This window comes from Strigops habroptila, chromosome Z (assembly GCF_004027225.2).
Source record: "Strigops habroptila isolate Jane chromosome Z, bStrHab1.2.pri, whole genome shotgun sequence".
NCBI classification, from domain to species: Eukaryota; Metazoa; Chordata; class Aves; order Psittaciformes; family Psittacidae; genus Strigops; species Strigops habroptila.
The window spans coordinates 72,489,192-72,510,645 of NC_044302.2; the positions used below are offsets into that span (position 1 = coordinate 72,489,192).

General features: G+C 41.5%; 1 protein-coding gene across 1 annotated transcript; it reads right to left on the minus strand.

Annotated features, from left to right (window-relative positions):
• Positions 1-7,870: 7,870 nt before the first annotated feature.
• On the minus strand, positions 7,871-17,477 carry PDCD1LG2 (programmed cell death 1 ligand 2). The gene is given in 10 exon segments (XM_030470565.1): positions 7,871-7,947; positions 10,078-10,119; positions 10,868-11,008; positions 11,559-11,703; positions 11,705-11,777; positions 11,779-11,836; positions 13,307-13,558; positions 13,561-13,665; positions 14,996-15,064; positions 17,388-17,477. Coding segments are annotated over 10 exon segments (1,002 nt in total). The 5' UTR covers positions 17,428-17,477.
• Between the last annotated feature and the right edge of the window lie 3,977 nt (positions 17,478-21,454).

Below are 21,454 nucleotides of genomic sequence, written 5' to 3' on the forward strand. Positions count from 1 at the left end.
TGCCCATGGGCTCAGAAGCCCCCTTTATGCTCATGTCCAGTCACCCAAGCCTTGCCTGAGCTGAGCTGTAGGTAGGTCTGTGCCCAGCCCTGTCCACTGATGTCCTGACTTAACTGCTTTTTCCTGGCTGAACCATGGCCCCTGCTGTAGATTGTCCTCTCTCCAGGCCTGGCTGAGTGTGCCTAACCTGATAACCCTGGGTGGGTCTTGGACCTGGCCCATCACCTTGGCTGGTGAGGAGTTGTTGAGAGATTGTGCCACCAGCCCTGCTCCTGCTTAGGCATCATGGGGCTGTGCCACACTGGTGAGGGCATGGTGCCGAGGTTGCCCTGGAACTCCTGGTTTGTAGCTCCTCGAGGCAGCCCTGCTCTTGCAGCTCACTGACACTTGGTTTGCCTTGCAGGGAGGGTAAAACTAGGTATATGGGATTGGTGGTGAAACCTCAAGAGGTTTGGCTTTTGTTCCTCTGATGTCCTTCAGTCTGCTTTTATTAAGACACGTGATTGCCTTCTCCATCAATAAAATAATACGAGGGTGTTTATACATGCTTGGAAAACACTCACCGGTTCTCAGGAGATAACTGTGTTGATGCTTTGCTGGCTTACAAAACCATGAAGTCAGCTAATTAAATTCCTTTCTTGGGAATTTCTGTGCTTCTTATGAAACAGATCAGTTGACAAATAGCAAAATTCAGTACAAAAAAGTAGTCCCTTTTGTTAGTCTTCTTAAGTGAACTTATAGCCAGGATAGAAAAAGGGGTCAAAATAGGCCGCCTTGTTCCTTCTGAGAGAGAGTTGTCTGAGTCCGAAAGCAGTTACTCCTACTTTTTCAGTTATTTTGCTGCTGCTTTTTACAGCAACTGTTTCCAAAGTTACAAGTTCAAATAAACATGTGACTGTGATGCTGGGGTCTATGGCCTGCTGTTTGGATAGACACTTTATGGAAGCAGTAAGTGCTTCCCTGCATTCAAGTATATTTGCTGTGGTACAATCTGCTGTACTTCAGCGGGCTTGTGTAAACATATCACATCTGCTTATACAAAGCAGCTTGCAGCACTGAGATCTCCAGTTACCAGGTTTTGGAGGAAAACAAGCACAACCTTATCCTGTTGTCTCAACAAAAAGCCGGTGGAGGAACCTCTCTTTTCATGAAGAAATGTGAACCTTTAAAAGACAGTTAAAACACTAATAAAAAGAAAAGTTCAACTTAAATCTACCAAAGTGGAAAATTTCAAAGAATTAGGCTGAAAATACAAGCTGGATTCCCTAGCTCGCTCCAGTTTTGTTTCTTAGCTCCCTGTGAGTTTTTTGATTTAATTAACCATCTAAAGAGGTTCAGGGACATTCATAGTCACAAGAAGGGGTTTAAACCAGGTTGTGTCACTTTTGCCCCTGCAGACTTGGCATTGAAACAATTTGTTTCAATGCTTTTGTAGCTACTCTTCACACAACATACCATGGCACAAAGCCCAATTCTGCCATGTTGTGCTTCTGTTAGCTGGGCAGTGCCTGCACAATGGGAGCAGCAGGCTGGGCAGTAACTTATACCTGTGCCCTGTACGAGTGCTCCCACTGTTAGACAGCTATGAAGTGAAAGGCTGGCATGGAGCAAGCCTGAGCATCTACCTACACATGAATCGCAGCGGTTGCCAGGTAGGACTGAAGAGTGGTTTACCTTGTTCCTTATTCCTGCTGTGAGGCTTCTGGTTTCTAAACCTGCAGCAGGCCCCTCTGGTAAAGCATTTACTTCATGATGCTGCAAGATAAGGTCAGTTTCTCATGACAAGTAAGCTTTCGATGTATAGCGAAAGAGTGCATATGTTGTTCTCCTGGGAAGACCCCAGATTTTAACAAGTGTCTGGTCAGCCACGAAGGGCAAAACTTTTTTATTAAAACAGACTTTTTTTCTCTTTTTTTTTTTTTTAATATATAGGCCTAAGCAGTCGAATCTCTGAGTAGGAACTCAGTAGTGGATAGCTGTTTATTTGAGGGGATTATGAAGCAAAATTAATATAGGCAACACTTAATATGTGGGAAACAGTGTCTCAAAAATTGTAACTCCAGGAAAGCTGGTGCCCTCACAGGTATAGACCTCATCATGTAGTAAAAAGGATTTCTGTGATCTTTCAGACAGGAGTGCAGAATCGGAGAAGGTCTCATGATTTACCATGTCCAGAACCCTGATGTCAGAAGACCCAAGCCATAAATCCCTTCCATAAACTAACAGAACTCTAGCTGGAAATAAGTCTGGGTTTTTCTCTACTACTTTCACTGAAAAGCTGCTTCTGAACCTCCCTACCTTAAAGCTCTCAGGCAGCCTAATCTCAACATTGCATTTAGCAGAGTGCCAATTTTATACCTTTGTTTCTATGCCACTATTGACATTTAAATAAATCCTTTCCATCCTGGTGGACAATTCATTCAATAGCCTAAGTGAGATACTTTTCTTAACAGCAACACTGTCTTCCCTCTCAGGCAGGCAGGCAGGCAAAATCCAGGAGTACTTAAATACTACAACTATGCAGGAAACGGGCTCGGAAACAGAAAGCTTAACTATCTCAGTTAAGATCTTGTTCTGAAATAACATGTCAAGGAGCAAGTGTTACGTGTAGCCCAGAGCTGGAGCTAAGTTGTGCTGCAGTAACTGACAGGGTACCTGAGGCAGATCAATTAAAGAATGAAGCTGAAAAATAATGCAGATCAACAAAGGATTCACAACTTATTTTAAGACTTAATGCAGAGAAGATGCATAGGTTGATGACTTTCGACTTGAGAAAATCGTGGGCCTTCTCTACATGGGACTGTGAGTCCATCTGTCTAGGTAATTTTGCTAATCATTTCCTCCCAGTGGCGATGACTGGGGCTCTAATCTGTTCTCTTGTAGCACCTGTCATACACATTTTCAGCTTTGGAAAACTGAACAGCTTTGTAGAGAAGAAGTTTGAGGCTTGTTATAGAGAGTCTGAAGAATTCTTCATAAATCGTAACATAATGGCAATTAAAACAACTGATCCAGTGGTCTCTTCTGAAGTTAAACTGTTAAATCTGTCATCAGCAGAATGTATGGGAAGGTGGAAAAAGTTTCCATTCACAGCATATACTAATCTTCATCCAGCTCTGTGAAATTTAGACTCTCATGTAAATAAGCTTCTCAGCTGGGAATTCACCAGATTCTCTGTCTCTAAGTTTGCTGAAGCAGATTCTGCTCCTGGCTTTGAGCATTTAACTAGTCTGGAAGCAGGCTCTATCTCTGACATCTTCCCCAGTGTCTCACAAGGTCTACATTCTGTGGTTTACATTTTACTTAATAACTCTTTAGGAGCATGATGTATGTGCATGTCAAACACAGAGAAAATCAAAGCCTTTGTGTGGAGGTCTGAATATGTTGCCTTTGCTCAATAAATTTACAGCTGTTTTGCTGCCTGTTTTCTTACCAGTCGAAGAGCTCCATGGACTAGGGTTGCAGTATTTTGGAGATGTACAGAAGCATCCCTAAGCAGTTCATGGCTTTTTCTATGAACCAGAAAATTCTTTGAGCCCACAGGGCTTCATCTGACTTTACTATTCTCACAAAAATTCTGGGTCCCTCTTGAAACAAAAATTGTTCATCTTCTCCTTTCCCTTTTCCCACCAAAAGCTTCTCTGTTCTCAGTGACATTGTTAGGTGTGTATGTCTCTTCTCCGATATTTGTCTGCTTTTTCTGCCAGCTTTTACTTTACCATTCAGAGAATACAAAGTAGAAAAAGTTATTTCACCATTTGTCAGCTTTGAATTTTGGTGTAACTGTTAGCAAGCTGGAGCATTGTTGGGATGACAGTTGTCTATTTTAGATCTCGAAAGAGTATATTCATTATCTCATCTGAAAAAAAGGTTGGATTTCATATGCAAATGCAGTCATCCAGTAGCACAACATGCTAGCAACATTTACCTTGCAACTGGAACTCTAAATTTCTGACGAGAGAGATTCCACCCCTCACCACAGGAGGCCCTGTCTTCACCAGCTGATACTCATGTAATCATCTTGCCCCACTGTTTGAAAAACACGTGTGTGTAGGGAATGCACTTAAACCCACTCTTCAAATTTCTACTGCATATTGGTTGTTTTATTTCCTTATGTAAATACAGACTTTGCATGAAAGAAGTTTCACTTCTCACTTGGAAAAGCCCATTAAGGAAAGAGGGTTGTGAGTAAACAAGCTAACTTCAACTGAATCCTTACCTTTCTACAGTACACCAACAGGCTATTGCTTGTGATGTTCTAATTGGGACAAACACAGGGAGATGAATAGAGGAAGTACATGTCAGAAAAGATAACGGGCATGCAGGGTATTCACCATGCCACTCTAAAATGCCAGTTGAGAGTGTAAGTAAGTTTTAAAGTCAATCCCTACAAACTAATCTTTGTGTTACATCTAAAAATATTTAATATTTTATGATCTAACAATATCAGCTCTTGACTCACTGTAAGCTTCAAAACTGTTAAAAAAACCAACCAAACCCTTCAAACATTTTACAGGCAGTTTATCTGTATCTGAAACTCTTACTTCAGCTGTTTCAAGATAACAGCATATAAAACATTAGCTGAAGCAGAAAGAAGAGAGACTCATAATATCACACACCTATCACATGCTCAATGGTTTACAGTAAAGAACAACTCATGCATGAATTCATAGACACATGTAGACTGGCCAAGGTGCTGACAAGCTAACTTTTGCACACTAAGATGTGACAATCAATCATCCTGATTTATTTTAATTGTAGTTTATAAGTGATAGGTGGTAAAAGTAGAAACTTATAAACCAAGATACATTTCTAGGTACTCTTGTGGTTGTTGCAGTAAGTAGTCCCATTGCTCCTTTCATACAAAATGGAGTGGCTAGGCCATGGGATTATTGTGCAAAGCTGAGCTGCCTCTGCCTGCAGGTGCCATGTGAAACCTTTCGGTGTACAGACCGTTAAAAGGGAAAGCAAAGCAGTGTTTGCTATGCCTATAAAATGGGCAGGAAGTACTGCCCACACCTCTTCTTCCCTGCCCATGCCAAGGCAACATTTACTCAGCAGCATAAGATAGCATCAGGATGACTTTCAATTCAGTAAAGAACAATAACTACTATAATCTGATGTCGAAGGCTGTGATGTCCTATTTGTGTTCATCCACATAAATTCAGTTTTAATTACTTCTGTTTCATGATTACATGAAAAAAAGAAGTAGAAAAATGTAAAATTAATTCCTTCCAGGCACACAGTCCGATTTTTCACCATGGCTGATAGAAGGGGCTCATAGCTCCCCGTGAAGTACAAATCTGGCATGGGGAGAAATTGCTTGACCTTATGTACTGACCTTTAAGTATTGCTAGATGGTGCAAGCCAGTGCAGACCCCACGCTGCTGTTGCATCTTGCTACAGCAAGCTTGCCTCAAGCTAACCAATGCCTCAAGAAGCTGCTTCTGATTCTCTGACATCTACCTGATTTGCCATGTCAGCAAGGACATAGCAAGTCTGGTGCAGATTTGTCTCAGCTGAATCCAGTGGCTACAAATGTATATTTATATACATAGGTATTAAAGTAGAGGTGATGACAGAGAGAGATCATGTTTTTTCTTCCACAACTAAAATCAACAGCAGCCCTGCTGTTTAAAATTGGCTCTCCGGGTGAAACAGAAGAGGGTGTGAATGCTGTCTTTCTGGCCTCATAGCAGCACAGTAGGTCCAAATCGCTGCGACGTGGCACTGGAGAAGCAGCTCCGATCTAAATCCAGAGCAAGTGCTATAAAGAAAACCTTAACATTACTGACAGGATATTTTTCCGTGAAAAAGATAGCACTCTTCCAAGAGTAAGATAATGACAAAAGTAGTTTCCATGTGAACACCTTTCTTCAATCTTGTTACCTCTATCCTGGGAGAAAACACAGCTGACCAGAGCCAGTGTTCTTTGAAAACAATAATACAAATCCTACCCAGTGTCCTTGACTAACTACATGATGAATATCTACGATGCAAGGTTGTTTCCTGTTTGGTGTTTTTTGAAAACTGGTACTGTAGAAGCTACGCCCTGCAAGCAGCATATCTGGAGTTGACTGAGCCATTTTTAGGCATTCCAGTAACAGGAAGTAAACCAGATGAGTGCCTGGCGTGGAAAAGACTCATCTTTTCCTCTGAAAAAAGTTACAAATACGGTTGAAAAATAAACAGTGTCTGAGCTTCATTTTCACTTTTGCTTCCAAATTCCTTCTAAAGATAATTCTATTGAGTAATCAGTTCAACTGTAGCATAGCATCACAGTTCATGGCTTTTTACCTGACTTACTTAGCGGGGATTCACGTAGACTGTGCATTAAAATGCTTTCCTATGACATAATATTCAAGAATCACCTCCTACAAGCTCAGGAGCGATGCATCCCAACAAAGAGGAAGTCAGACAGGAACACCAGAAGGCCTGTGTGGATGAAAGGAAAACCCAGAAACTACAGGTCAGTCAGTCTCACCTCAGTGCCTGGCAACGTCATGGAGCAGATTCTCCTGGAAACTATGCTAAGGTACATGGACAATAAGGGGTGATTGGTGACAGCCAACATGGCTTCATTGTGGGTAAACTGTGCCTGACATATTTGGTGGCCTTCTACGATGGGGCCATGGCACTGGTTGGTAAGGGAAGAATGACTGACACTATCTACCTGGACTAGTGCAAAGCATTTTATACGGTCCCAGACAACATCCTTGTCTCTAAACTGGAGCGGTATGGGTGTGATGCATGGTGGATGAGGAACTGGATGGATGGTCACGCTTAAAGAGTGCAAGTGGAGGTCAGTGACGAGTGGTGTTCCTCAGGGGACGGTGTTAGGACTGGCACTGTTCAACATCTTTGTCAGCAACATGGACAGTGGGACTGATGCACCCTCAGCAAGTTTGCCGATGACACCAAGCTGTGTGGTGCCATCGACACTGGAGAGAAGGGATGCCATCCAGAGGGACCTGGACAAGCTGCAGAGGTGGCCAATGCCAGCCTCATGAAGCTCAACAAAGTGAAGTGCAAGGTCCTGCATGTGGGTCAGGGCAATCCCAGGCACAAATATAGGCTGGGCAGAGACTGTATTGAGAGCAGCCCTGAGGAGAAGGACTTGGGGATGTTGGTTAATGAGAAGCTCAACATGACCCCACAGTGAGCGCTTGAGCCCAGAAACCAACTGTGTGCTGGGCTGCATCCAAAGGAGCGTGACCAGCAGGTCAGGGGAGGTGATCCTGCCCCTCTGCTCTGCTCTCATGAGACCCCACCTGCAGTACTGCATCCAGCTCTGGGGCCCCCAACACAAGGAGGACGTGGACCTGCTCGAGCGAGTCCAGAGGAGGCAACAAAGATGATCAGGGGCCTGGAGCACTTCTGCTGTGGAGACAGGCTGAGAGAGTTGGGCTTGTTCAGTCTGGAGAAGGCTACGGGGAGACCGTGAAGCAGCTTCCAGTGCCTCAAGTGGACAACAATAATTCTGGAGAGGGACTTTTTAAAAGGGCCTGTAATGACAGGACAAGGGAGAATGGCTTTAAACTGAAAGAGGGGAGATTTAGATTAGACATAAGGAAGAAATTCTTCACTATGAGTGTGGTGGGACACAAAAGTTCCTTGGGCAACAATAAGCCCAAAAGCAAAGTGTATCAGAGGCACTCAGATAACCTCTGCACAATGGTAAACCACATTTCATGACAGCATAATTCTCAGTAACTTCAAGATCTGTAGACGCATAGCTTTCCATTGCTGCAGTGCCAATAAATCCCCATGAGTTCACTGTTCATCTTAAAGCTAAAGTGCTGTAACTTTCCTTTGAAGTTCCCAAAACCAGATACAAAGTGCAAATTATGGCATGTGAGATGAAGAGTTTTCAAGGACTCACACTGTCTTTTGAGGCTTTGACAGTTGACAAGTATAAAGCCTCAGTTTGAGAGTTAAAATCATCTCCTTAAAGAAAGAAAATGGAATAGTATTATTTTAAAAATAAACTAAGCAAATGAATAGCCTGATTGTAAAGAGAGAAAGCCCTATTTTCATTTTATGCAAGCTTTTCTCTGCCATGCTGAAGTTACAGTGGCTCCTCAACACTGCCAGTAATTACAGACATGCTATTGCAATCTTTTCAGAGGGAAGAATTCTCTCTCTCTGTCTAATCTGTGGTCCAAATTCTGAATTTTCTATTGCATCAAAGCTATCACTGACTATCAGCCATGTAAATGAGACAACAAAACTGAAATCTGGTTAGATAGCATCCAGGGAAATGCTTGTCAGTAAAATCTGTGCATCTGAATAAAAGTTTGCAGAACTGGGACTTCAGTGGTGAGGTCAAATGTCCTACGTCTCCAGTGCTGATACAGCTTGAGCTATAAGTTAAGATGATAACATGAACAATCATTGTTCCTGTAACCAGGGCCATGTGGGTCATTTCCAAGGATCTCTGGTAAAGTATCTGTGGCTTTTATGTTCAACTGTCTACTCATCATGGAAAAAAGGTTCTTTCCAGTGTTTCTTAAAAATATATGATGCTGAGAAACGGAAGTGTTTGTCATATGACTTACTACATGTTGCTTCTTTATGCAAGCAACATGCACTAAGTTCATTTTCGATCATTAAAATGAAGAAGTAAAACAAAACCACAAAAAGCAGTCACCTCTCCTTTAATTTCTTCATTTCAGTAATAGAGGAGGCATTTCAGCGCAGAGGAGGCTAGGGCCTTCAAAGTGAAAAATTCTCCAACAGGAGTACAAAAAGCCATGGGAAGCTACACTAAGCTCAGGCAAATAGCACTGGAATTATGTCCAGACATGCACCAGCACTGTTGTCCAGATTACTGATTGCTTTGGGCTTTTGTTCATTTGCACATGGCATATTTCCACTGAAGTTTCACACCATCATGTGAAAATGAGAAGGGAACTTTGATTGCAGCAAGGGCTGGCTTCTGAAAGGTGAAAGTGTTTTTATGAAAGTGTCGTTTTGACTGTAACATCTTCTGATGGCAGTGGATTGGACAGCTACACTTAAGAAGCAAACACTACAATCTGAGATGCTATGGGAATCGGTGAATTCATGCGCTCTCCATCCAATCCCTAGTTTTCATTTCACCCATGGAAGTTATGTTTTAAGCTGGCGACTTCTTGGTGTATTTTTTTTTAGCAGAGAGAAACACAGGTGGATTTTCAAGTAAATCCTGTCCTTAAAAGTTGCCTATGTGTCCAGAAACTGCTATGTATTGTTTCTTTAGGCTGCTTAGTCAGCTGCATCACAGTTTTGCTCCAGTTTTGCTCCTTGAGAGAGAATCTTTCATATTCCTGAAGCACATCAGGCAGCTTCGGGGCTGGCCTCAATACGCTGTGTAAGGGTCTACCTGACAGCTGAATACCAGTGTACCTAACACTGGCCCCAGCCTCTCTGCTGACAATACATTAACCTATCAGACCTTAGGTAACAAAACTGGTTTATATAAGTAGGTGTTTTAGGGGCTTTCTTATCATGTTGCATTATAGTTTTCTGTGGTGGTTTCTTTTTTTCAATTCAGTTTTAGAACAGGACAGTTGTATGTATCTGATGCTTTTCTAGGCATTACCTTCCCTCTGCAATATAAAAATTCCTGGATGTCTAGGAAAATCACGTACTCATAAGAAGAGAATTGCCCCAGTGGATGATGTAATATTGCAGATTAATGAGGTGTCATTTTATTTGTTGTTAAAAACTGTGGCCTGAGCCAAAAGAGTAACAGACTATTGCCACAGAAACAGCCAGCTTTCTGTGTGTATCCTACTCAGCCAAGGCTACTAGAACTGCAGTTAGTATACAGAGGTGTATACCAAGCTATGTATGCAAGCTATCTCTACCTCAGTGAAAGGGAACAAACATTTTTAGATTTTTGCATCACCTGTAAGAAAATCCTAGCATTAGATACTGCATTTTTAGAAAAATGAAGAAAATTCATATTTAAATTCAAAACCAGCCTCTATTGTGATGTGACATTATTTAAGTTTCCGTCTACAGATTTATAAAGATTTTAGCTGTAAGAAAGAAAAAGCTGTAAGTATAAATATAGAAAACCCTATGACATACTGTTCTCATCTTTCAGGTTAGTGTTCAGTTTTCTTTTCCCATTCTGTTAAATGTAAATATGTACAAATTTAGCTTAAACATTTCTATATTTGAAAGAAAAAATCTTAGATTAAAATGAGCTTTGAACACATGTAAGTCTATTTTTAACTCATACCAACTTCTCTACAGTTCTTTTCGTTTACAGATTTTGAATCAAATTCTAAAGTCATTAAGAGCAAAGACTTTCATTTCATTTCATGACAATAAATACATTTGTCTGAGTTTATTGGAGCCTATTCATCTGTAAGAAAAGACTAGAATAATAGCCTGTTTCCTTTATTACTTTTCCACTAATGCACTTGCAAACAAGGAAAGAAACACTGTTTGTAATAGCCCAGTACAGCATACCATTTTAGTTATAGAGGCTTAATGGAGATCAGAAATAAAAGTTCTCTATCATATGCTGTAGCTACAATGTCCTTGTAGCCATGAAGAAAACCACCATTCAAACTAAGTTTTTTCAGCCCTCTTTACTCAAGCCAAAGCTTGTTTGTGTTCTTTACAGAATAGTAGCTGGTCAGATTAAAAAAATTTATCTTCCCCTATACCTTGTCTTACAAAAGTAACAAGCTGAGGAAAATAAAACCGAACTCAAATGATCCAAGATGTCATTTTAGACCAGAGCGCATTTAGAAATAAAGTATGACCCAAGTCACACAAGTGTGCCTAAAGGTACAAATATTTCCAAAAAGTTGTTTGCAGGAAAAGTAAAGAATAAGTGAAAAGATCCACTATCTGAAATAAAATGTACCTTTTTGGGGTTGACTATTCTTGAATGATTTTCTCTTTTGAAATATTATTAGTGCAGAGGGAAAGACAGCTACCATCACACACGTGGGGATGATAAAGAAGATCAGGGATTTTTGTCCGCTATATTGTGGACTCACTAAAGCTGTCAAAAACACAACAAGAAAGTAAATTTGTAACTTGCAAAACAGGCATCATCTATGTTCTCATTCTGCAGAGTTTTGCTCTGACTGAACAAAAGATTCTTAAAATTTTTCAGCATAGTGTTTTACACTCATTTTATGAATACTTTATTCTCCAATATTACTGTGAGAATCTTTATAAAAAATGAGTCAAATCTCGCATTCGGATGGCATTTGAGTGAACACTACTGCGATTTATCGGTATCCCATTAGAAGAACAATTAACTAGGAGTCTAGATAAGGGAAGACACCTGTGCAGATTAAAGCACTTCCTCTGCACTGGCAGTCAAATAATGGAGCTACAGTAAAATTTAAATATACAGAAAAATGATAGACTAGCTTGTTAGAGTGCAAGCTAGCTGAGGCTTCAAAGGTGTAAATAATACTGACTTGCTTCTTTTTCAGGGCATCAATAATACATTGCTTTCTAGAACTGAATTCCAGGAATGGGTCACAGGACATGATGTACGTTCAAATACTCTCTGTCTTGTACAAGTTCAAGGTGATACAAACCCAAAGTGGAAATGTGAAATGAAGTTTCTCCATTCAGTTCTTTATTCCAGAACACGCAGCTGTAGTTCTCTCTCATATTTGGTGTGAATGCCAGGATGCTGGTGACATCATAGAGGCCGTCTGCGTTCAGCGTATAGGTGGTATTTTGCAGAAACACTGATATTGAAGTTCTTCTCATTTTGCCAGAAAACATCTGCCAGAGGAAAGGCTTTTGATAGAAACAAACTTGTCTTCATCTGGTTTTCTCATTAGTTGAGTGTTTATTCTCTTGTAGGATGGTTGCATATGAAGAAGTGACAGGCTGAGAGAGTTGGACTTGTTCGGCCTGGAGAAGAGGAAACCAGGGAGACCTTAGAGCATCTTCCAGTGCCTAAAGGAGACCTATAAAAAGTCTGGAGAGGGACTTTTTACAAGGGCCTGTAGTGACAGGGCAAGGGGAAACGGCTTTAAACTAGCAGAGGGGAGATTTAGATTAGATATGAAGAAATTCTTCACCATGAGAGTGGTGAGACACTCACACAGGTTGCCCAGAGAAGCAGTGGCTGCCCGATCCCTGCCAGCATTCAAGGCCAGGGTGGACAGGGCGTGGAGTAACCTGGTCTAGTGGAAGGTGTCCCTGCCCATGGCAGGGAGGTTGGAACTAGTGATCTTTAAGGTCCCTTCCAACCTGAACGATTCTACGATGATTCTATGAAGTTGAGTGAGATTACTTTATACAATAGTCACCTTCCCACTTCACTTTCCCTCCTTCCCTTTAGTGCCATATGTTGTTTATGAGTGTATCTGAGGTACGCTTACTTGAAATGAAGGATGTTTTGTAGAACAATTTATTATTCATTACTCAATCCTTCTCATGCCTACAGTGACAGAACTTATACTTTATACAAGGCAGCAGTTGACACTGAATTTAGTATTTATCAATACAGAGGAAACAAGTGAAGTCTCATGGGACTCTATTTTCACTTTTTGAATATCTATTTCAAGTAAAAGGCTGGTTTTGATGCTTTTTTTACCATAGCTTATAAACAAGTGTGACATTTTAATCATATTAGAACAAAACGAATACTTAGAATTTCTGTGAGGACCATTCAGATGAACCAGTGTGGGTCTTAAAAATGGCTGGATCCATTGTTGCATTTAACAAAGCTCATTATTTAACTGCCTGGGAAGGAAATGACTGCCACCTTTATATCACACGGACATACTGCAGTTAATGGGAAACACCAGAGGCCTTTCAAATGACTGCTCTATCATGCTCTTCAGAAATGTAGGCCTTTATTAATAATATCCATTTTGCTTTGATGAACACAGAAAATCACATGTCCTTGCTCTGGAAGCTGCAGTTAGTTGGGGAATTCCCAAGGGCTTGAGTAGTTGCAGCAGGGCTTGTCAGTAAATTAAAGCATGTCTGAGAAACCTTTGGGAAGGGCCGGGGTGGCCCAAGAGGGCAGGGGGCCTGATGAGAGGTGGGGTGGAGGCACGGGAAAAGAAGGTATGGGGAGAAGGAGCAGGGGTGAAGTTACTCTCCCTCTCTGGCACAGGCTGCTCCCAGAGAGGCTCAGCTCGCTGTCGGATGAAGGCTAGCCCACACTAAGACAACGGCTTTCGTTCACATGGGGGCTGAGCACAGGCTCTTGGTGAGAAAATTAGCAACAAATTCCTCCAAATGAATCAATTTCTACAAGCTTGCAGGATTTTAGTGGAGACATCTCAAGTAATATGTATTTGCATTCTGTTCAGCCACTAACCTTTTACTTTCAAAGTAATATACTTGTAGTCCACATCCTGCTAGTCGGTGAGACAGAGGTATGATCCTGCATCTGTGATCTTCACAGTGGTGATCTGAAGGATAGCTCATTTCAGTTTCAGTTCACGGTGCAGAAATGCTGCTCTTCCTATGAAATCATGATGCTGGAATGGAGGGAATGCTTTTCCATTGCAGAGTGTGTACGCCTCTTTTGATTTTGACTGACCCTGCCTTTTTCGCTCCCAAACAACAGAAGTCCTAGGTTTAACAAGCCATTCACAGGCAGTCTGCATTCCATGGTCACGTTGCTCCCATACTTTATAACATATAACTGTTAAGGAACTTCAACTGTAAATAAAGCTACAGCAGGAAAAGAAAACAATTTCATTTGTTGTATTAAAATATGTTCTGATTTTCTTTAAATTTGGGCAAAAAAGGTGTCATGTATCCAGGTGTATGATTCTATCTTGACTAAAAATTTGAAGTATTTTTGGTTCCTACTCATGCTAACATGTTTACCACATCAGTAGTAATCATCTATATTCTGTATTGATTACAGAGTCTGAAAGACAAGGACGAAATGAGCAAGGATCTTTTTCACATTTTAGAAATAACTTAAGGCTGAACCAGTGATTACACAGGGAGCACTTCTGTGAAACTATGATTGTACCTTATATACATCTTAAAATTCTAGTAAAAGCAACTGTTAATTGTGGAAATAGTAAATCTAGTTTCTTATGCTTTACAAAGAGAAAATCCAGTATAACACCTGTGAACAAAGCTGCACTGGATAAACACATGTAACTTGGAAGAATTGCTGTGTAGCAATTACAGTCTTCCTGAGGCCTCGGAAGCCTGGGACCATGTGAGTACCACTGATCCCATGCATCTGCTCAGATACATGCAACAGTATTAAGGAAAGTATTTAAAACCAATCTTTTTAGCTATTCACCAAATCTGAAATTCATATTGTTATGAATAGTTTGCCATTTTAGTGTGCTTGATCAAGCAGAGTTTGTTATGGTACGTCATTTAGTATACCTTGTAACTACTTTCTATACTGGATGTACCATACATTAGTAGGTTTAATTCAGAATCACGTGGAAGTGTTGATAGTGACATTCAAAACGGAAGTTTATACAACTGTTTATGCATTCTTTATATTTCATATGTTTGTAAAATACTTGCAGGGAAAGCTTCAGTTCCTTTTAGCAATGGTTGTTTATTCACTTTAATACAACCCTAATGAGGGCAAAAATAATATGAAAAATGCCAACCCCCTTTTATGGCCTTTAGCTAAAGTTTAGGTTTTAGCCAAGCTGCTCCTGCTGCAGACATGTGCAGGAGATTACCGATGGGTTTACTTCACTCTGCCTCACACTGAAGTTGTCCTTCTTTACAACTGGCGTAGGCTGCTTTGTCATCTTCCCTCCCACAGTGATGCCTGCTAATGCTGGACACCCCAGCTGTCAACACACTGTGCTTTAAAGAAGTGGAAAGTGACGGACACCTGTCCTGTGGTCAATTAGCACACACTGCCTTCTGTAAGATGTTGCAAAGCAGAGGCTCCAGACATCACTGGTTGTTCATGCAAGTGTCGCTGGAGGTGCTGAAGCCCATGTATTGGGGGTGTAGTGGTATTTGCTGCATTGTTTCTGCTGGTGGAATTGAAAGGCAGTTTCTCTCTCACCTGAAACCATAGAGAGTTGTGTTTTCAGGAGCATCACCATGAGGGTGTGGAATGTTTTCTCAGGTGGATCTGAAACACAAGTAGGATTGCATCAGAACTTCCAACAGCTGCCTTCTTCTGCGGAGGTGGACTAGAGCCATGCTAGCGTTCAAAACCCATCACGGTTGAAAACCAGCAAAAATAAAAACAGATGCTAGGCTACCACTGGAAACAAGGAAAATCCCAATTAAAACAACCCATGCACATGCATGGAATATGAACCACTGGCCTGTGTCAAGGAAGGGAGACAAAACATTCCCAGAACTTCATCCATGAGGCTTTCAGGATCTATAGCTTGCAGGCGGTCTTAAATAGTCTGACAGGACAGAGCTTTTACAACAACTTCACACTGAAATTGTACCCGTGAATAATAAAATCAATTGCAGGTGGTATCTCGCATGCAGGAGAGCTTCATAAACATGCACGAGCAGACTTTTTTAACTGCCTGCACTAACACCTGAGCTAGTTTGTGATACTACTAATGTGATACTGATTTTGTTTCAACTCTGTTTTGCGTACTTTTTTGAGGATATTTATTGTCTGAGTTCTTTAACCTCAAGACCAGCAGGTACCTGGAACTCAGTGTGAGGTACTGGAAATCTCAGGATGGGTAAATCAAGGTTTGCTTCAGAGTGGGTTATATGGGGATATGAAAACTTACTGCTGCTAATTCTTTCACTTTGCACATGACAGTGCCTGGCATGTACAGAGAACCTTGTATTACTGACAGTAATCCAGCAGCCCTGAAATAATGCAAAAGAAAGCCCAGTTTCAGAGTGAGTATCTTCCTGTTCCAGTAACTAGCAAACTATTGTTTGGACTTTTGTATACAGATCATAACTGAAAATTAAAAAAAAACCCAAAAAACAGAAAACAAACAAACAAAAAAACCCAACCAAAAAACAAAAAACAGAACACCAAAACCACAACACGACCACAAAAAAATCCCGACAAAAATATCCAATGAGATAACAGAAAAGAAGGAATAATTACTTCAAAGAAAGCATGCTAACATATAGTATAATCTGAAAAATTAGTGAAGTAGATCCAGAAATAAACATAAGGAAGTAAAGAAGAGAAGGAGCAATTTTAGACTTCCCCAGAGCTAGGCTTGCTGGAGAGGGTTTTTAATTTTACTTCCCCATTCACTTGCAGGTCAGCTTGACACATTCTGGCTCTGATTTTCACAGGTACTGCATTTCTCTGACTTCTTCCACCTTTGGGCTCTCAGTACCTCAGAAAATCAGGTGCAAGCCTTAGCAAATTTAGCAGACAGAATTAGAGGACGTTTCATGGAAATTTAGACCTTAACCTTTTAATGTCACAGCTAAAGATGACCTTTATGACACCGTAACGGTGGATATGCAAACTACAGTAAGCAGACTTATTACATATAAATGAAAAATAATTACTTTTATCAGGGCACTGAGTTACCACTTCTTAGTGGGTGACAAATTACAATTATTTTAGCTGTATGAGAAAGCAGCTAATAAACAATATCAGCATCAGTATCTCCATTTCCTGGATGCAGAAACAAAGATCCAGCACTGCCCTGACAGCTGGGTTAAATTTCACTCATTATGTAGCCACCACAGTGTTTCATGATTAATACTATAGAGAAATTTACCATCCCCAGTCTCCTGCTATGCTCACTTCTCCACACAGCCCACCTAGAAGCAGGTGGACATAGAGGAGAGAACTGAACAAAGAGTGGAACAGTATCTCATATTAATGTTTAGACGTCTGGATCAGCCTCGTGGGATATTTGAGGTGATCTGCTCTCTTTTTATAGCTCAGAGTACATCTCGCATAATGTAGGGAATGGGGCTTTTTAAAATATACAGATTAGTCAGAGTAAACGGATAGCGCAAAAAGAAGGGGAAGCATAATCAAAATCCCAGCAGAGAGCAATCATAATTATTAAATATCAAATAAGAGTAAATCTTGCCTGACCAGATAGTTTAGTGTGAGAAGAGCATTACACATACCATAAATAAATAGAAAAACCCAAACAGAGAAACATTTTTGCTTGTGATGCTGAATGCAGAGTAGTGGAATACTTGTGGGGATCAGCAAGGATCTGAATTAGAATGATCAAGGATCTATCTGCAAGGATCTGTATTAGAAACCATCCTTCTCTATTACCATGATCTTACTAGCGGACATATTGCATAGCCTGGGTGCAATCTACCCATGCAACTTGGTCCTTTGGCTCTGACAATGAGGAAGAAGCCTGACATTTCAACAGCAATTCAGATCCTGTCAGTAAATTAATTTCCCAGACCAACCTGCAGGAGAAAAAAGCAAGTTTTTACACAGTGCTGTGTGATTATGAAAATGAAGCTGAGCAAACCTTTGAGGGTTGAGGTGGTGAAAACCATAGGATCAGACATCTAAAAACCATCATGGCTTTTTATGAGTTATAATAGTTCCAATAAGGATGTAGGGCCCAAGACTAAAAACCTGTATGGGAACAATGAAAACAAAGGCATGACAATATGAATGGAAAAAGTGAAGAATATTATTTTCTCTTTTTATACAGATTTTTTACTGAAAGTACTGATACCCATACTTGGCTTTATCTGGCCCTAAAGGAACATATTCTGATAAGGTTTCTTAGTGAATGCTGAGTAAAATCCAGAAGGCAATGATAATAAGTTGGTAAAATTCCTCCAAAGGTCAAAACAACACTATGTAGTTTTCCTCCGTTTGATTGAATTTATCATGTCTATGACTTCAGTCCTGGCCCCAGCTCACATACCCACACTCAAAAGAAAAAAAAAGTAATTTTTGGCCAGTGGAATGCCCAGTTCACATGAAATTTCAAGGAGTTGCCCAAAATTCCCCTGCTAAGGATTGAGAAGGATAATTTTTGTTCCCTTAGAAAATTTAGAGTCAGCATTCCCTTTCCAAACGGCAGAAGCTGTATGCTCCAGGCCACAATATTGTTTTCAACATATTATTCAATTTTCAATATGAAGTATAAACTTCATTCAGTTCTACAGACAGAAATGAAACATGCTTGTCTTAATGTAGCTGTGTGTTATAAAGATGGTCTATGGAGGCAAGAGTGATGGCAAAGGGGGAACATCAAACTCTCCTATATGCTTAAACCATGGAGCTCTTGAGCAAAAGCTGGGATACTTCTTTTAAGTAGCTGTGCTTTGTATAGATCTCTTTTATTGTTATGGCTGCTGGATCTTACGTTTGGGAAACACCCATGTTGTGAACCACAGTGAGTTGATGAGGTAGGCTGGCACCAATCTGGCCAGAAGTGTTAGGACAGATTTGACTTTGGTTAGTGACAAATATCACAAAGCTGGCAATATTGAAGAGTTTGCAAGAAGCTTTGTAAGCAAAGGAACATGGGAATGACAGAATATTTTGCAATCTACTCCTTGGTAATGAAGATTGAAACCGAGTCTGAATAATGTGAATTGTGAATTCAATTCCATTCCTTTCATTCATGTATCTGAAAGATCATAGTGCTTTTCTTAAATAAAAGGAGCAACTTAATATAAGAGCTTAGCACAAAACCCTCAGGCACTACCTTTGGTTAGTAGCCTTGCTATAATTGCCCTGCTTATTGCAGGGGGCTTGGACTAGATAACCATTAAAGGTTTCTTCCAACCCAAACCATTCTATGATTGCTGCCAACAAAGTATAACAAAGGATCCTGTGCCTGATGAATCTTCTTTATGCTGTCCACTAAACGAACACAACCACACTCCAGGGACTTATACTCTAACAAATCATTCATAACCCTCTCCTGGAAACATTGTTTCATCTTTTAACATATTTGTATTCCATTTACTGGATGATTAAGAACAGTAAGCACGTTAGCATTTACCTCTATACAAATTACTATTTGCCTCTATTACAAACACCCATAGTATGGGGAATAAACAAGAGAAATTAGAGATGTGTACATGTCTACAGGGATATGACATTGTTGGAATCACAGAAACATGGTGGGATGGCTCCTATGACTGGAGTGTTGGAATGGAAGATTACAGGCTCTTTAGAAAAGACAGGCCCGGCAGATGGGGCGGGGGAGTTGATATTTATGTCAGTGATAGGCTGGAGAGTATGGAACTCTGTCTGGGGACGGGTGATAAGGTAACAGAGTGTTTGTGGGTCAGGATCAAAGGGAAAACAGCAACGGGGAACATTACGGTGGGGATCTGTTCCAGGCCGCCTGATCAAGAGGACTCTGTGGATGAAGCGCTCTACAGACAGATAGGAGCAGCCTCACGCTCGCAGGTCCTGGTCCTCATGGGGGACTTCAACCATCCTGACATCTGTTGGAGGGACGGTACGGCCCGGCACAAGCAATCCAGGAGGTTCCTCGATTATGTGGAAGACAACTTCCTCTTGCAAGTAATAGAGGAGCCGATGAGGAGAGGTGTCATTCTTGACCTCGTACTCACCATCAGGGAGGGACTGGTTGGAAACGTGATGCTCCAGGGCAGCCTTGGCTCTAGTGATCACGAGATGGTTGAGTTCAAGATCCTCAGGACAGTGAGAAGAGCATGCAGCAAGCTCGCTGCCCTGGACTTCAAGAGAGCAGACTTTGGCCTCTGCAGGAACCTGCTTAGTAAGGTTTCATGGGATACAGTCCTAGAGGGCAGGGGGGCCCAAGGCTGCTGGGCGATATTCAAGGATCACCTGCTACAAGCTCAGGAGCAATGCATCCCGAGAAGGAAAAGGGTCAAGAGGGCCAGGAGGCCTCCATGGATGGATAAGGAGCTGCTGAGAAATCTTAGAAGGAGAAAAGAAGTTTATAGGAGGTGGAAATGAGGACAGGCAGCCTGGGAAGAATACAGGAATGTAGTCCGGGAAAGTAGGGATCAGGTCAGGAAAGCTAAGGCCCAGTTAGAACTGCGTCTGGCCAGGGATGTCAGAGATAACAGGAAGGTCTTCTATAGGTATGCCGCTAACAAGAGACAGGCTAGGGATAATGTCTAGTCTGTCTAGAAGGAAACGGGAGAACTGGCTACCCTGGGTTTGGAGAAGGCTGAGGTTCTCAATGACTTCTTTGCCTCAGTCTTCATTAGCAAATGCTCTGACCACACCACCCAAGTCTTGGAATGCCGCGATTGAGAGACGGGACGCAGCTTGATGCAAGCAAGATGTCGTTTTATTACAGTTATCCATATACATTTATACTTGTCTCTACCTAGCGTGTCTCATACTGATTGGTCTATCTTTTACAGAAGGCACACACTGATTGGCTAGCTAACATAAGACAAACTATTAATCAAGCATTTACCTTCCTCCAGCAACATCTTTTCTTACACAAAGAGTTAGCTCCTCTTCATCAAGGTCGGCTACTCCCTTCTCCCTCAACCTTTCCAACCCGTGGTTGATAAATAGACACTGGGCCATTCTTTCTCAGCCAAGCTTTTATCCTTATCTTATTCCTCCCATGGTTTACGACCGACAAGTTCCAACACGTCTCCTTCTATCAGCTGAACAGCACTGGGAGTCCTGCTGAGAATAGCCAAATCCTGTCCCACATTGGAAGGCAGATGCAGGGACTGTGAGAATGAAGACCTTAGGCCCATTGTAGGAGAGGATCAGGTTCGAGACCATCTCAAGAACCTGGATGTGCACAAGTCCATGGGACCTGATGAAATCCATCCGCGGGTCCTGAAGGAGCTGGTGGATGAAGTTGCTGAGCCACTGTCCATCATATTTGAAAAATCATGGCACTCAGGTGAGTTCCCGACAACTGGAAAAAGGGAAATATAACTCCCACTTTCAAGAAGGGGAAAATAACTCCCACTTTCAAGAAGACCCAGGGAACTACAGACCAGTCAGTCTCACCTCTGCGCCTGGCAAAATCTTGGAGCAGATTCTCCTGGAAAGCATGCTAAGGCACATGAAAAACAATGAGGTGGTTGGTGACAGCCAACATGGCTTCACTAAGGGCAAATCATACCTGACCAACTTCGTGGCCTTTTAGGATGGGGCTGCAGAACTGATAGACAGGAGCAAAGCAGTTGATGTCATCTACCTGGACTTGTGCAAAGCGTTTGACTCTGTCCCACACAACATCCTTGTCTCTGAACTGGAGAGACATGAACTTGATGGATGGACCACTCGGTGGATAAAGAAGTGGCTGGATGGCCACACGCGTATTAGCTATGCATGCATATTAACATTTGTTCGAAGTCTGTTTCTCAGACCTGTCTCAGTATGTTCTGTGGATGTAGTCTTCTGCCCCCATTCTCCCCAACGCACCTCACCCACACACCTTCTCACTTGCTGTTCTTTCTCTGCTGCTGCATCCTTATTGCGGTCACTTGTTGTCCACCTCACAGTCCATCTGCTGCTAGGTCCATGGCTTTATAACTGATGTTCACATCACCTATGACAGGCTATTTGCACAATTTCAGCTTGCTTTCTGTCTTGCTT